Below are 18,052 nucleotides of genomic sequence, written 5' to 3' on the forward strand. Positions count from 1 at the left end.
AGCTAAGCCGTCAACATAGATTCTAACAACTTACAGAAAATGCGAACCATTAATTCATTTTCACAGAAAGCGAATGCCGCATAGTATTAAGTACTCATGCAATGCTTCAGAGGCCATGAAAGCACTTCGGCTGGCAAAAACACATGCAGGTCCACAGTTCTCGCGCTCGGATGTCACGTTTGTAAATGCAACCTCCACAATCGGCTGCGCACTATGAGAACTGATTACGGAGGCCGCAGTATGAAAACAAAAATTCTACACTATACAGAATGTAGTGACAATCGTACAATTATTCATGCTTGTTTATGAAGGCACAAAGCATCTTTATTTAATACTTAGTCTAAAAAAATTGCAATAGTGGTGGAGAAATCACAAAACTATTTTTCGATGCAAACACATCAAGAGGCCTCACTAGTTTCCATAGCACTACATCTGACGTACGAAATGCAGTGTAAGAAGCCAACCTAAGCATCATTGCCTCAGCATCAACCAACTACAAGAAACACAGCCCAATGCAGTGATGCAAGAATAATCTTTGAACCCTGAATGCCATTAATAAAGCAACGCAAATCGCATGCTGTTTCAACTCACTCTAGCCGACAGTTTGGCACACATTACCGTGGTCATTCATGCTACGGTGTGGTCGACCTATCTACACCCGTTAATGTCGACTGCGTTATGTTAGCGTCGTCTGTCATAAGAAAGCTTCCTTTCGCTACCTAGGGCCAATCTTGTTGGCTGAAACAAGAACAACTCTACAAAGAGCAGTAGAGCAGATAATGGAATACATTGTTAATTAGGCTGTCAAGTTATCATATTTGCGCCGACTTTCATCCAAGCTCCTGGACGGCTTGGTGGGCTGGTTGGTGGTACAAATTAACAAGTCAACCGCTGTGCCGCATTTCGCTTCTCTTTGTCCTCGTCTGTGTGCACTGTTATCTTCTTAAGATTAGTTTCTGGTCACAGTATGGCCAACTTGTCATGAACAAGCTGCACCAAGCTTCAGACGAGGCATTTACAAAAGTTTGGCCTACTGCAAAATGACAGGGCTATCTAATCTTCATCTTACATAAACATCTATCTATTTTCTGGAGATATAACACAGTGTCTAGTACATGCTAAGGTGTTTACAGAATAGCAGATTGCTGGATTCCACCAGCATTAACATTTCGGTGACACTTCGTTTAAACACAACTATAGGCACGTCCTTTTGTTTTGAACACGACAAAAGCTTCTGTTAGAAAAAAAAAACGTTTTAAAAAGGCAACAAATACAACAGTGCAACCTTCCCAAAAATATTTATACCACCAGTTAAGTACTCCAAGTACAGCCACTTCAGTGACAGCTCTGTGTTTTGTCTAGTTCAGTTCAACACCGCCACGCAGAAACACCCCCTCAGGTCACTAATATTTATGCTTCCAGTAAATCAGTAATCTGCAAATATTACTATTTCGAAGTCTGCCCCTAGGCATACTGCAAATACCAAGGTGTTTGCAGTCAAAGTAAAGCTTTCACTTTATGAAAGCTAACTTTGGAAAGAAAGACTGTCCGAAAATGCCACTGTATGCTCATGTAAGACTGATTCTGCAAAGGCCTGGATAACCAAGTAACTGGTGACATACGATGATAAACACACACACATGCATTCATGGGAGTATATTATGATTCGCCCTACTATAGCACAACACTTCAAGAAATACCCAACATGGGTTCCCTTTAGAGTTTTCTGCTAAAGTCTAGTGGGTTATAACTATGACATTCATGTATGTATAGTGCTTACGGATTCAAAAACATCAAGTATTTCAGCAGTACAACTGTTATGCACTGTTCGTGTCGATAATGTCATGTCCCTGCAAATCTGGTCGCTATAAAAGTCACATTGGCGCTAAAGTAACCATATGAGTCGAAATCGCTACGTTATGATTTACACTGAAGACCGTGGAAATAAAATCGAGAATATTAGGTAGACCTAACTTGATACATTTCAATCCATAAGCACTGTAAGTGTCCATCTCTTTCGGACTCATTGTTACAAGTTGCACGTTACTTTTTCCAACTACCTAGGTCTCAGACAACAACCTTCAGTTAACTAGAACAATCTTAGGTTAAGTACACATGTGACTAAGGCCATTTAGTGCAAATGGCACCCAAAAGCTATAGAACAAAACGCCTGTCAGATAGGGTTAAATTCATTGGAACTTTCGGGATGAATCGGAAGACGAGATGGATTTTTAGTTTCCGACGTTTTAGAGCCATCTTTGTTCCTTCTTTAAAAGAGCACGAAGAAGGACACCTGGGCAAAGTTTCAAAGCATACTTTCATAATTTGGGTAAGAACAGAGAAGGCTGGAAGGGTCAGGAGTTGAAATTACTTTTCTCACCCCCCCCCCCCCCCCCAACATTATGAACTACTTTCTCTAGTATGAAGTTTAACTTCAACATTGCTGTGATGCCGCACATGTTTCTTCACATAACAGCAACAATATGTGCCACTAGAGTTCAAAGGTTGCCCTACTGTTGCATCCCACTGAAGATGGAATGAAGTCGGTTCCAAAACGTCGAAAACAAACGAGTTTAGTGCTTTGAGCCATTTAAAGTCCCTAATCTGATGGTACATTCGAGTGGTCGTTCTCACGAGGAAAAAAACAGCACAAAACTAAGACAAGACACAAGATGAAGAAGGCACAACCACAGCGCTTGAATAATTGAAGTGGCACAAATAGAACATGTCAAGACTAACTGTGTGAGCATGCTCTCTGTAACCCTTTCCCAAAAAGAACTGGATTTCTTGAACCATAGGTGATATGCAAAGCATGCATTTGTGGTAGCTGGTGGAGGCACATATCGATGGGAGATACGGCCATCATATGTTTTTTTTTTTTTTTTACTGTCCAGGCTCATATGTGCCCACATGTCGAAAAGTCAGTTGTAAGTCAGCGCTGCTGTTGTGCCTTCTTCTTCTTGTGTCTTGCCCGAATTTTGCTTTGTTTTTCTCTCTTATAAGCATGAACCAACTTGCTCAAGCCACAACCCTAGCAAGCTTTGTTTTCAAGCACTCAAAAGCGCTTTGGCGACGCGCGTTACGTTTGGCTGGCCGAAATCGAGCGCTCCTTATATGCTCGACTCGTGCTTTCAAAGCATCACCCTCGAATCTCGGAGCACTCTTAGGCGCTCTCACTTTGGACTCAAAACGTGACTCGAGATCTGATCAGGCGACCCCTGCAAATCGTCTGTTTGCAACAGAAGATGCAGTGACGTGCATCCTCTTCAGGCCTTCTTATAACTCCTCAGCTCGGATCAAGAGCGAGCACCGCATTTTTGCCACCTGGCTCCGAGTGTGGTGGTGGCCAGTCGAATGTACCATGAACAATATCGACAGACCAGGGGGCATTACTTATGGTTTTAGAGCACATAATGAGCCCCTCGGACAGCTGCCCTATTTTCGTACTAATCTAAATGGGGGCTCTAATGTGTGGAGCCAACAAGCTGAATGAAAAATAATAATAAGTAAGAAGAGGAGGGGAAAGGGACAAACGCAACAAAAAGCGTGCAGGAGGAGTGTCAGGCGGACAGCAGAGCAGCAGCAGGGGTCAAAGGTCATCATCACCTCGTCTAGCGTTGGGGGCGCTCATTCGATGGCTGGCAGGGGAGAAGGGGCCGGGGGTACCTACAAACACACGCCAGGGGGGACAACAACACATGTAGGAGGGGACGGGGGCGGCCAGCGTAGCGACAGCACAACAACAATCAAGGGCTGGGTTGGCGACGGTGGAAGGTCACCGGGTGGCGCTCTGCCTTGCACTCGGCCACCACTGTTCGCCGTTGAGCGAAAGCTTCACTAAAATGTGAGCAGCTCTTGCGAAAAGCGAACCCTGAACATACTGGTCTACACTTAGGGACACAAGCTGCGTGCCCAGTGCATGTACCAATTTCGCTCTACTTGAATAACATGGTGGCTTAGACTTACACAGGACTACTGGTGGCTCAAAATTCAGACACCTTTTGACAGACTAGTGAAGTGCGTGAGCTATGAGCTGACAGTTAAGGGGCCAGCAATATCAAACGTGCCTCACTTGAGTGTTACCTTTAACTGCGGATCTTGCTGCACTTTCAGGGAAGCCATTTCAAAGGTGTCCATGGAGTGGACTGTTCATTTAAAGCGTGCTAAAATCGGATAAATCCCGAGAGCAAGCGTGCAAGTACTAATTGTGAGCCCCAGCTTTGATCTCTATCTGATCGGCACGCACTGAAAGGGACAGTCCATTCAGCGAACACTTATAGAACACCGCCCCAAGTGTCTGTAAATTGGTGCACTCGCATGAGGGCCAAATCAAGCAGAGCATTGTTCCCTAGAGCACTGTACTTACCGACCTGAAAAGTGAAGCGGGCAGTTTTACGAATGGACCACCCAGTGACCTTCCAAAAAGGAGTAAAAAAATAATATAACAGTGCTGACAAGAAGTTGCGCACGATCTGAAGCGGGCAAGCGCTTTGTCTAGAACTATGTACAACAGCACACACAAACATGCCGTCAGACATGTCTTGGCAAGGTTTCCCTCAACATGCGAGCACAACGATTTAGAAAAACAGCAGATGCAAACAAGCCAAAGCTGTAAGCCTAGTTCCCATGATAACTGTCGGTACTTTAAATCCCCAAACCCCAACACGGTCATTTGAGACTGCATAGTAGAGGGCTCCAGAAATTTTCGCCACATGGTGTTCTTTAATTCGCACCTAGCCTAAACTTAAGTACACAGTCCTCTAGGATTTCGTCTCCATCAAAATTCAGCCACTGTGGCCAGGATTCGATCACGGGATCTTTGACTCAGCAGTGCAATACATTAACTACTAGACCACTTTAGTGGTTAGCCTAGTCCCCAAACCTAAATTCAGCTAAGAAACCAATCGAAAAAATAACAATAAAAATAGGCTGCAGCATTCACGAAAGCTGGCGAATGTACAAAATCGAACTTCAATGATGGTACCAGCCAAACAGAAAGCTTGGCAAGTGTCAGGGCGTGTTCACACATAGGCCTCAGCTGCTAGGCCCATTGTTCAGACATGACGACAACACTTAGTAAGCTTACCTAGGCTTAGAAACGAGTTTCCAACCACTAAGTCCTTATCACAAGAAACAGAAAAATGTAGCCAGACCGATAATGCCCAAAGGCCAGATTCAATTCTTATGCCATCCCTTTGTGCAGTGCATATGCTCCTAATGCAACTTGTGCTTGCAAAAGAGTAAACTGTGCCAAGAAATGATGACAATGCATGCGCAGAGGCTAAAAGCATCAAGGAACAAAAACAACAACAACAAAAAAGCAAGAACAAGGGAGAGGATCAAGCCTTTTACTGACTAAGCCCAGTTTTGTCACTGCTACACATTAAAACACAAAGCCCATGCGTGCACAATTTTTACCAAATGCTGTATTTTTTTTTTCCTATTGGTAAGCTACTGCAAAACCCAACCACAGGAAAGCTCAGTAAGTACCACTAGGTGAACAAGAGAAGCCATTGTGTGCAAAGCCAGGGTTTTGATGCAGAAGCTTGAACAGCAAAAGCTTGTTAATTTCAAAAATTGAACGATTCGTAAGTGCTCTCCGGTCATATTCAGCATACACATCGTTTAATGAAGTCGAACAGCTGTTAATTTAGTCATGAGTGACCACAGCACAGTTTATTATGACAATACGGCACCAAGCACAAAGAGCCCAGAGCAAGGGCTAATTAAGACATGGCAGTCTTGTGCCACAACCACATTGTGAAAGAAGTTTCAAGAAGATTAGAATTGCAACTTCTAATCTGCTCCAATGAAAAGTGACAGTGTTTATGAATTCGTCAAAAAAAAATCAAGGAGCCAATTTTCAATCAACTGTCGTCAAAAAAATCGGTACACCTTTTTGCTGGGCTAGTTGGTACCTGCTTATTAAAAAAAACAAAAAACTCATACCATCAAGCAAGAAAATTTTAAGTCTGAACTGACGACCTTTCTGTTCTGTCTTTAATTCTTCTTCCTTGATGGTACACGTATTTTTGTATTTAGTATGAAGGAGTGTTCCTGTAGGAGACGTCTTTTCATCACTCTCTTGATACTTATCATTTGGAACTTGGTTAATTCTTTCCTGTTCCTGTCAAATCAAAGTTAACAAGCTTTTACTGTATTTTGAACGAGGAACGATTTCCGGTACTGTCATTCCGGCGACATTAAAAAAAACTCCTTTCTTGAAACGCTGGCCCTATATTCGCACCTCCTACGCTCACCCAAATCCAATAAGATCAAAGGTCGTCATTTACCCACAATTTGCCTCTCTGGCATCAAAGTGCATTTCGAAATTCACTAAAAAGCCATGACTACACACGCAGCTGCTTCAAAGCATTTAAAATAGGCATTCACCATTTCTTAGTAATGAGCTATACTTTTCGAACGTAAATATAAGCGTGCAGACACCGGGCCAGAAACGTTGCTCACCTGTCGGCAGGGCTGTGATCACAAAAAGCGTGCATACAGACTAGCACAACATTGACTGTGGCGGTGAAAGAAGGTGGGTGGCGGGAAGGGTACATAATTTATCGGCACTCAAAAAAAGAAATCCACAATTGACAAAGGGTGATAGGCCGATCACGCACCTTGCGGACTTGGCATGATGGGCGTACCAGGGCCTGGAGGTCCCGATGCCGATACCGGTGGACCCTGCGCAAAAGAAAAACAGATGGACTCTTAACTGCGTGCCGTCCAGAATGGCTCGGTCCTGCCCCACATAGGGGCGCAATGATGTCACGTGGTCGTGACGTCGACGAAGGCTGGAGCGTTCGAGACTGCCGTAATTGCTCGAATCTAACGCGCACCTTTTTTCCAGTTAAGCGAGTTCATATATCGCATGCGTGTTAGAATCGAGTACGAAAAAAAAAAATGAATACGTTCATTCTATTGCCATCGGCATTCCAAAATGGCCGCCCCCTACGTGCGTCGGCATGGCGCGTCGGCCATTGCTGCCTATGTGTTTCCCATGTGCGGCACTTCGTACGTGTGCTGAGGAGTTCGTCATCTTGGTGTGCATTAGCATCGACGGCATGGAAGGGCTGACTCCAAAAACTTGACGAGTGCACCACGATGCCGCTTTTAAAAGAAAAGTCATCGCGTGTGCCGAAACGGGCGTAAATCGGGCTGCATCGTGGTCGTTCGGAGCTCCCGAAAAGTGCGTGCGGGACTGGCAGAAACAAAAGTAGAATATTGTCGACAGCAAAGATTCACGCAAAGGCTTCAGTGGACCACAGCAGAATCGGTTTCCGCAAATTGAAGAGCTGCTCGGCGAGTATGTGAATGAGCAGTGAGTGGCACAGCGGCCCGTGACGACAGAACTGCTCCAAGTGCAGGCTATGCAGTTAGCCTTAGAAAAAGGGCTAATGCGGAGCCAGTTTAAAGCGAGCAGGTGCTGGCTAACTAACTTACCGTAATTACTCGAATCTAACGCGCACCTTTTTTCTGGTTAAGCGAGTTCATAAATCGCATGCGCGTTAGAATCGAGTACGAACAAAAAAATTACGGTCAATCTATTGCCATCGGCAAATCCAAGATGGCCGCCCCCAACGTGCGTCGGCATGGCGCGTTGGCCATTTCTGCCTGTGTGTTTCCCATGTGCAGCACTTCGTACGTGTGCTGAGAAGTTCGTCATCTAGTAGTGCATTAGCATCGACGGCGTGGAAGGGCCGACTCCAAAAACTCTAGTGCACCACGATGCCGCTTTTAAAAGAAAAGTCATCGCGTGTGCAGAAACGGACAGAAATCGGGCCGCATCGCGGTCGTTTGGAGTTCCCAAAACGTGCGCGCGGGACCGGCAGAAACAAAAGCAGAAGATTGTCGACAGCAAAGCTTCACGCAAAGGCTTCAGTGGACCACAGCAGGGTCGGTTTCCGCAAATTAAAGAGCTGCTCGGCGAGTATGTGCTTGAGCAGCGAGCGGCACAGCGGCCCGTGACGACAGGACTGCTCCAACTGCAGGCTATGCAATTAGTCTTAGAAAAAGGTCTAATGCGGAGCCAGTTTAAAGCGAGCAGGTGCTGGCTAACTAACTTTATGAAGAGGAAAGGCTTTTCCCTCCGAAGGGGAACATGCATATGCGAAAAGGTTTGCCGAGGAGTACGATGAAAAGCTTCACAGTTTTCAGAGGTTCGTCCTAAACTTGTGGCGCAACAACGGCTACCTGCTTGGGCAAATCGGGAATGCCGATCAGACGCCTCTTTACTTCGACATGCCTGGCACCACAACCGTCGAGAAGAAGGGGACGAAGCAAGTTCGCATGCTGACATCGGTCCACGGTAAAACTAAAGTGACGGCAATGCTCTGTTACACGTCAGATGGGCACAAGCTTCGCCTGTACCTCATATTTAAATGGAAGATGCTCCCGAAAGGAGTCGTTTTTTCGAGTAGTGTGATCGTGCGGGCCAGCGAGAAAAATGGGTGCGCGTTGCAATCGATGTCTTAGGTTTTTTTTTTTGCGTGGTGGAAATTGGGAACGCAAGGAAGCAAACATCGAATAAGCAAAGGGAAAGCACCCCAAAGAATGCGTCACATCAGATCGTCTCTTGGTGAATTCCGATAGAAAAGAACTCAGATAGATTTTTGAATGCAATTATTAGTATGCCTGATTATCAATATCTGAGGACACTGTTCTTCACAGCTTGAAATGAAAGAGCACAATGACCAACAATTTGTGCGTTAATGCCTTGATTAGGTGCTAGGTAGTGTCAGAATTTCATGAGAGGTTTGGTGGTCGTGCTGGTTCAAGTCAAAATTTCTTGTTTCTGAAAGTATCATATGACAGAAGCACTCATAAGTAAACAGCTGGTGGACATTTTCACCAGCTATTGGCCTGAGATTATATTATATTATAGATTATATTATAGCTATCAGTAATCTGGTCAACGGTAGAACGTGGCATCTCTCATTAGTCGTGAAACCTTCAGCATTATCGCTGGTCTTGACTACTACTGTCCTGCACGCAATATTGACAGGCTAGGTGCAAAAAACGAGGATGAATTGCTCTCCACCGCGAGTGCTTGCGTGTCAGTGCAATTCGAGCCGACCGGAGACAATTTTATATAATTTGTTAGGGACGGAATGACTTCGCCATTCACTCTGTGCCCGGTGTTTGCCTAATAGACAACAAGATGACTGACAGCACTGCCTTTTTCCGGTTTCTGTTCTCACTGACCATCAGACAAGCTTCGACCAATCCTGGGCGGCGCAATTGAGCATTCTATCACACAACGTGTACAAAACTGCGCCCCAGCCTCCATATTCAGCCGTGCTGGACAAACGACCAGGAGACATTTACACTCATGTTATGTCGTGAGCGCAAGGCAGAGATGTATACTCTTGGACGGGGGTGTGCAGTCCAGTTTTCTTCAATACAGCAACTAGAGAAGGTACGGAAGCTGGACGAGATGGACAGATGAACCACTTCCAGTACCTGCCTTGAAGAAGGCAAGGCCACCTGCTAACACAATGACTCCAGCGACATGCCCTATTCAAGAACACGCACGCATCTTTATGTACCAAGTGCGAGCGTTTAATCTTCCTCGATTCCAGCACCTGCTCTCCGAGCACTGGCAAAAAAAAAAATGTTTTATTGTTAATGGAAACGTGGCAGGCCAAGCTCGTCCTCGAGGACCTGGAAGACCAGCGACAACTTGTCGCAAGGGTCAAGAGGGCAGTCGAAGCCAGAGGGTTCCTGGACTAGGGAACCCTCCCACCTTAGGGTGACACCGGGCCTCACTCGGAACACTGTTTCTAAATGAACATTTATCCGTTTCTCTTGCGCTAAGACATGCAAAGCCGCTTTTAATCCTCATCAACTCACACGTTTAGCTTCAAGACGCGTGGCTCCTCGCACTTTGCCCTTTCCCACCTTCTCGCCACAGTATGCTATACAAGGCTATGCTATGCTTGCAGGCTTGGATAGCCAAGTGGTCAGGATGCTCAGCTTACAATGTTCTAATCACACCTCATGAATTTTTTTTTAGCGAGAATTTTTTTCCTCTTTTATAACATTCTTCTCATCTATGTCTCTCCTTTCTCTATCTGTACTCTTTCTCAGGGCTATTACAGGTCATGCCGTAGTGGTGGGTAGAGGGACTTGCACAAGTTCTGTGGCACGTACCCGTTCATAGTGGCAGTTTTGTGGCATGGCCGACATTACGACTGGCCAACATTACGAAAAAATATGACAAGCCTGCGCCTTCAGCCAGGGCTATGCAGTAAAACTTTATGTTGTGCTCGAGAGGAGCACACACGAACAACAATTGTGCAACCAGAAACACACACACAGCAAGTACTTCTAGTTGTCATGCGACAGTAGCCAAGCAAGATAATATTCAATAATACCTGGAGTTTTTCTGTCCCAAAGCCACGATATGATTACGAGAGACGCCGTAGTGGAGGGCTATGAAAATTTGGACCACCTGATATCCCTTAACGTGCGCCGACATCACACAGCACACGAGCCTCTACCATTTCGCGTCTGTCGAAATGCGACTGCTGCAGCCGGGATCGCACCAGCGACCTTCGGATCAGCAGCCCCCTTGACCACTGCTCCCCCGCGGCAGACAGTAGCTAAGCAAGAGGATAGACTGGTCAGCCGGTCTCACTCACCCCATAGTGGCTACCAGGTGACGCTGAAGAGTAGTTCATCTGTAGAGAGAGAAAAGGAAGAGAAACCACAGCCACCTTATTAGAAACAAAAGAGACAGGACTCCAAACAAATCATCACCACACGACTATATATTGCTGAAAATGGAGTGCGCAAGAATGTAATATCGTAACTGCCAAAAATTAAAAACAATTCACAGTCTATGTAAAATTTCCGAAACACACATCAAAACTGCATTCAGATGCGATTATATTTCACCATGCTGACTGAGAAAAACAAAAAACAAACAAAGCAGCATCATACCGAGCAGTTCACTTTCAAGAGCTGACACACACACACACACACACGCATGCACACAATCCCCAGATTGCCTGCACTTCAATGTAGAGAGATAAACTGTGCTTGCCACAAGAAAAGTAAAAGTACTACCAGTCTCTAGCTGCCATCTTTATTTGCATCTACCTCGAATCTTGTTTAAATGAAGGCATGCACCACAAAGTGCAGTCAAAGGTAGGCATTGCAACTCAAAGCCCTACCACTGCCAATTGGTCAAAGTGACATACAACAATTTCGGAAAAAAAAAAAAAAAAAAAAACCACCTCCTTCACGTAACTAGAATGTTACAACTTCAATGTGCAGAGACTCTGATATACCATATTTACTCGCATAATAAGCGCTCATTTTTTCCAGAAATGCAGGCTTGAAGTTCGGGATGCGCCTAGTAAATGGAGTAAAATTTCTAAAAATTTTATTTCTGACTACAGCATAGATCGCCGATAATGTATACGCCACCGAAATCTGCGAATATCCGCCCTACAGCTAAAAAAAAAAAACCTTCTTGATAGCTATACTGGTTCAAAGCGTGTGAAGCATGCAGTCTCGCGTGTCTGAGAATTGAGGCAGGTGATGCATTGAAATTTACAAAATTAACATCGGAAGACCCGCGTGGCCAACTGAGTGAACGCAAAAAACAAAAAGCAGAGAAGAAAAAAAGTGCTATCACGGAAATTCGCCGATTACGTTTCAGGCCACATAGATTATTTGTGCACTGTACGGTACGATCGACCGATTTCACTAGTTCTCACCCCTATCCAAGAGATCGCACTCGAATCGTGAACCCCCATTCGAGTGTTACAAGCGCCCTTTCCTTTAAGTAGAACCGCACCAAACCGCAACTTTGATCGCTCAATACCGCCACTGAAGGGCACGAAAATTGATCAAGCCTAGCCTACGGTTCGGCATATTGTCGCAGGAAGTTTGTACAAGACAACTTGAAGATTGGGCGTCGAACAAAACCGCGCCCAAGCACTGATCCAAAATCAGCGCACATAATGCGATGTTTAAGTTCACAGCCAGGAAATCAACGATGACAAGAACCTGCCAACATTGTGAAGTCAACGCGGTGGCAGCAAAGGTTCAAGCTTACGTCAAGAAGCCGAAAAGCTCTTATTAAATTTGTGGCAAGGTAGCAAACGTGCCAACGACAATTTTTTTTTTTCTGACAGGAAACTAAATGCAGTGCGTAGAGAACGCGATCCCGCGTTTCATACGGAGCGTGCGCAGCCGAAGCTATGCCCCCGTGTCGATGCAAAGGTTACTTCGACTCCCTGGCAACTGCTCTTCCACTCTCGGCGAGCCCATGGGAACTGACACAGTGCTGCCGCGGTCTTCTTTTGAACTGACACAGTGCTGCCGCGGTCTTCTTTTCTTTAATTTTTCTTCGCTCCAGTTAAAGTAAAGGGGCGTTGAGTTGCAACCGTGCAAATACAGTACACAACTACTGATCACGACCAAGTTCGAGATGTACCTATTATGCGCAGAAATAAAAAAAAAAACGGATTTCTCAAGACCAAACTGAGGGTGCACCTATTTTGCGAGTAAATATGATAGTTATATTATTAACATTATTAGCAAAGATAATAATTCCTGAGATTTTACGAGCCAAAATGACAATACGATTATGACTGAGTCATTGAAGGCTTGGGGGGGGGGGGGGGGGAGGGTTCTAGAAATTAGCACCACCTGAGGTTCTTTTATCATCTGCCTAAATTTGAATAAAGGGATGTTCTTGCATTTCAGTCCCTATCAAACTGTGGCCACTGCAATCGTGAATAGAACCTGAACCCCGCCGAGCGTAGGATCGCGAAACCTCACCCATCAATTAACCACGGCAGGTTTTGCATAAGCTTTTGAATAAAGCTTTTGCTTAATGTTTAAAATGCGTACACGTGGAAGCCTGTCCTGAGCATACTTTACTAGTCAAAGAGAGAATTTAAAACGAAAACAAGAGGATGCAGGTACTCACCGATGACGCGTTAGGTTGCCAAGGTCTCCCACCGGGACCAGGCCTGGAAGGCAGATAAAATGGACACCCATTTTTACCATTTGAAATAAAAATTTTTGACACAGTGTGCTTTCTTAGTACTTGTGGAACCGACGTGAAATGATAATTTCAAACGCCATCTCTTTTTATTGCCTACACCTCTGTGCAATAGTAAAGAGGATAAAACAGGCCAATAAACTAAGCTCCTCACTCGATGCTGCACCAGCAAAAACTTGGCAGCGTTATGGTGTTCCTTTCAACAAGGATGGCACCGAACATGGCCAATGCAGACTAAATGCTTCCAGCACCCGATGAGTAAGCACAGCTGTGCATAAAATTTTAGGGAACTATTTACATCAATAAATACCATGTTTTCTCGTGTATGACCAATACACCTTGACGTAACTTCGAATGCCCAACTACATACCGTGAAAAAATACAAAATGAAGAAAGCCTTGGTATTGCTGTGAGGACATATTTTTCAGATTAATTTGGGCAGTGTCACAAAACCAACCTACACCTTGAAATTCGCACTGAGAATATGCAACTTCATTAAAAGTTATACATCAAATCATCCGATACAATGAATTCCAGGTTTTTTGCAAGTTTGACATAAGCGGGCTTCTTGCAATTTGAGCCCGAAAGGGGAGGAATTATGTTTCTATCCGTAGCTCATGTGAAAATTTTCCACAACTAATTTCCAACAATTTCCCAAGAATGTGTAAGACTGGACTTGACCAATTTCACTTTCCTGAAGGTACTACAAAATGCCCGACATTTTACTCTTGAACACTTCAATTAAGTTTTTTTTTAAGTTGGCCAGTTCTGAATACATTTATTGCAAAATTAAGATCAACGTGCAAAGATCAATGTGCAAAATGTGCAGGCAAACAAGGTTCCGGCAAGTGGGTGGTGCATTGTTAAAGTTTTATGCAAAATTTTCGAGATATGTAATCTGCTAGATAACAATCCACACATCTTGGTTTGATATATCTCGGTTAAAGAGCAAATTGGGCTTTACTAGAGTGGCAAGCTGTAGCTTCTCAATCAACTTGAAATGCTGCACCATTTCCGTCCACCACGAAACACCAACGATAACGCAACGTGTGCGAAGTGAGATGGCTCACATGGACATGGGCGGCATGTTAGGACCTCCGGGACCCATCGTGCTGTTGGGCGGCGGCCTCATACCTCCATAGTTCTGCAGGAAAACACAGCACAATTCAATGTACTGCCCCCCAAAAAAAGAACTTTTCTACCACTGGCACTCTGCTACTTCCTTCATGCAAATATTGTCCGCTAATCTCACAATCTTTCTTATGGAAAACATCCAAAACCCACAAGAACGTTCTCCCCACATGAAGGCCTTATCTGAGAGGCTAGGATCAGAACATCTCAACAACACAGACGTTTTCAGGATGTGCTTCTTAGCTTTGACAGTGCTTGTAGCGATAACATGGCCACCTTGGTTTAGGCAAAACCTTCTACTGGATCAGAGGCATCTCCCACCCCCCCCCCCCCTCCCCCCAAATCTTTAGACCAAAAGTATTCCCTCCTTTTTTTAGGGGGGAAGGGGGGCACAGGGACAAAAGCCTCTCATAGCAATTACCATTTAATGACTTATTCAATGACAAAGCAGTATGAACAGAGAGCTACATGCCCTCTTCTCATTTTTTAATTATCAACTGCATTACCCAATTACTCAGCTTGAGTACACAGGCAATGCGAAGCAACTAATCAAGGTCCCACGAGAAATCGGGTATTTTTAGAGTTACTGTATATGCTACCTTTGCACAGCGGAATCGCACACAAGTCTGCCAAACAGCCACAGATATTCAGCACAAGCTGCCCTCGTTTTTGCAGACATCAAGGCTACCGTGCCATCAACCATCAATGAATTTCACTGGCACCATCACAAAATACAAAAATGAACCCATGCATCAGCTTCTGCAATGCACAGTTGCTAGCGTTGTTTGTTGGAAAGCAGATGCGAAACTCCACAACCCAGAGGTAGCATACACAGCAACTCCAGCTACCTCCACCCATCAATGACCCCACTACAGGAAGTGCTCATTAATTGTGCACCTGTTAGTTAGGAAAATTCGATAACTATGACGGGTTCTCTAATCCCGGCAAGCAGATTTCTTGTTTGATGGGATCTTACTCAGTATTTCAGTCATATTTGGCTGCAACCCAGTTAATTCGGATAATTCTCCAAGCACGCCAAGAGCGAAGCACCACAAACGAGATGCAAAGGAACAAAAACATCGTTTGCAGAAAAATTAAACAAGATGGTGCAGTCTGCATTGCCATTGTCATCAATGCAAACCATGTGGTAACGACAACAACGAATTTTCCGGTTCATTTTGGGTTAGCACGTTTTGGGCTAGTTTAAGACAGCGCTTTTGAGCTGCAGTCACCTTGTGAACAAAGTCGTGAGCGGTGACTTGCAGCTTTTCCACTGCCTATAAACTAAGCAAGAACAGGATTTGGACATTAACTATCTCATTGCATCAAAATTGCATCTTACACTAAAATAAGTTTCTTATATCCGAAAATTCGATATAAAGGTCTATTCCTAACACTGTATCTTGCAACCCTCACGTAGAACTTATTGCAAGACTATTCTTCCTTTACTTAGTTATAGCCACCATTTTGGGATATCCGGGTTTATATGTAACAAACATTTGTTTAGCAAATTCTTGGTGCTTTTTGTAACCCCAAAATTCAACTTGGAATTTGATTATTTTTTACATTTTTCCCAGCCCCGTGAACTACGAATTGACCAGCCTTCACTGTACTCTCATGCAATGCACCTCACCCAGAAAGACAAGAATAGTTCCACAGGAATCCACTCACCCCGGGGTTCATGGGACCGAGGGGCTGGCCCCGTGGAGGGTTCATTCGAGGGTTCATGGGGTTCATCGACGGGGGTCCTGAAAGATGACGTGCGTGGTGAAGACGGAGCGTTAACACTAGATCGTGGCTAACATAAACACAAGACAAATCAGCTCTGTGGACACCCCGTAAGATGAGAAAAAAGTTCATGAGAATTCCCCCCAAAAAAAGCTTTCCAATAGACGAAACCTTCATCCGAGCCCGAATTCAGTGGCACAAAACCAATGATCAAAGCCAATCTGGGGACTAGCAGATCACAGAGCAAAGCAGAGTTAAGAGACAACTTAAAGAGAAAGTCAGCAATCACAGTTAATTAGTAATATGTTTGTGTGTTAGTTACTGCTGGGTCTGAATTCTTAATCAGACGAATTTTCTGAGAAATGCGCGAGCATATCATTTCTACCTTTGTGCTACAAATGAATGGATGGTAATTTTTTTCCTCTCAGGACCCACAACACAACGCTGGCTATTGGCTAAAGTACTCGTAACCAGTCGACACACATGCAGAAAACTGGCAACGGAGCCAGGGGAAAAAAAAACGGTAACTACCAACGAGAATTCAAGTCGACCTCGAAACCTGCCCCTCGATAAGTTTCATTAAAGGCTATTTGACCACTCTTTGGCTATACACAGGCATTGCAGAGACTCGAAATATTTTCTTATTGCCATAAATGCTGTAAGAAAAGACTCGGACCCAGAAAAACCATAAAAGAACATTTCTGAAGTCGCACAGTGCCTCTTCACTTTATTTTATACTTGCAGAGGCAAGTGCTGCGGAAGCAACATGCATAGTGCTATGACAAAAAAAAGCTGTAAACCTACAAAAATATACCAGTGAATTAAACCTTTAAAATGCCTGCAAATTCTTGCAAACAAGCCAACTTTTTTTTCTCATGCGTCTGAACCCCTTGGTCTTGACATACGGTATTTACTCGCATAATTTGCACACTTTTTTCTGCGACTTTTTGGGCCCCAAAAAGGGGGTGAGCAAATTACGCAAGGATTTCGCGAGCGCCTACGAAATATTGTGTCAATGCACGTAGTATAAACATGAAAAAAAAAAAAGAAATAAATTGAACCACAAACAAAGTGTACTTGTTATTTTGAAAGAATCAGCCCGTACTTTATCCAGTCACAGATCCGGTCACACACGGTCTAGCGGGAATCACTGATCACGAACTCCGACCCCCACCCCCACCCCAAAGCGAATCGACCTCGATTGCGTCGAGCACTTTTGAACGCCCCGTTTTCTTCAGTTCTTTCGACAATGCTGGAGAAACTACGTCCCATGACAAGACGATACCAGAAGAACTAAGCATCCGGACATGATTGAAAAGGCCCCCCTTCAATGGTAGGAAAGTTGCATTAGCAAGCACACACCGAGGAAGCGCGCATTAGCTTTCTCGCCCACCGATCACGCGGTCGTCATGCTGAAGTACGTCCTCTTGAAGTGCTTCGCGAAGGCACGCTTCCAGTTTTCTTTGGCCAAATTCACAACAGCGAGCTTTAATTTCGCCGTATATATAATTGCTGTAGCACATCGTAGAGAAACTATCAAAACGCATCGGCCGGATGGCAAAACCTAAACTTCCGAAATCGACCAAGAGTGCGTTGCAGTGCTGACGCGGAGAACGAAGAGAACAGTTGGTGCGACAGGCCCTCGCACGCCCTGATGCAGAAAGTCATCGGTGCCGTGACGCGATTCTCGCCATTGTCACAGTGGTAGAGATCGGGAGATAGGTGGAGGCAAACGCTCGAGTAGTTCCGGCGACACGTCAACAGGTTTGTGTTCGGGTGCGGTACTCTACAGACCCTAGTTTGGGAGACGTCGTCGGAAGAAGGGACTTCGCACTCACAGCCTGTTTGACTGCGCTCGTCTGCGCGGCAAGGCGTACACCCGGCCAAAGCATCGATATGTCCAACGGTGCGCGCGTCGGAGATCTGGCTCGGGCGGGTCGGGAAGCGCGAAATATGCGAGTAAACATTTTTTTCCCAAAAAGCTGGCAAAATATTAGGAGCGTGCAAATTATGCACATAAGCACGGTAATATCACTTCCAACTTTGATGAAACATACACGCAAGACACATGCATGACCCGGTAGTTACAAATGTCCCAATGGCGTGCAAGGATCGCCTGGACACAGAATATCGTGTAGGAACGATCGAGGGCAATGAACAACGCAC

The 18,052-nt window shown here is 44.8% G+C and overlaps 1 protein-coding gene across 18 annotated transcripts in view; it reads right to left on the minus strand.

The window, feature by feature from the left end:
• Ssdp (Sequence-specific single-stranded DNA-binding protein) overlaps positions 1–18,052 on the minus strand; it is a 108,291-nt gene that overhangs the window by 15,220 nt on the left and 75,019 nt on the right. For 13 of the 18 annotated variants that reach the window (XM_037432204.2, XM_037432203.2, XM_037432194.2 and 10 more), the window contains 6 exons: positions 15,830–15,906; positions 14,098–14,171; positions 12,953–12,995; positions 10,650–10,688; positions 6,627–6,690; positions 3,607–3,666 (listed from right to left, as the gene is read on the minus strand). In XM_037432204.2, the coding sequence (XP_037288101.1) occupies positions 3,607–3,666; positions 6,627–6,690; positions 10,650–10,688; positions 12,953–12,995; positions 14,098–14,171; positions 15,830–15,906 (357 nt within the window). The remainder of the gene's footprint in view (positions 1–3,606; positions 3,667–6,626; positions 6,691–10,649; positions 10,689–12,952; positions 12,996–14,097; positions 14,172–15,829; positions 15,907–18,052) is intronic. The other 5 variants (XM_037432206.2, XM_037432200.2, XM_037432197.2 and 2 more) reach the window with 1 other exon arrangement.

The sequence above is a fragment of the Rhipicephalus microplus genome, chromosome 10, assembly GCF_043290135.1.
Source record: "Rhipicephalus microplus isolate Deutch F79 chromosome 10, USDA_Rmic, whole genome shotgun sequence".
Lineage (NCBI taxonomy): Eukaryota > Metazoa > Arthropoda > Arachnida > Ixodida > Ixodidae > Rhipicephalus > Rhipicephalus microplus.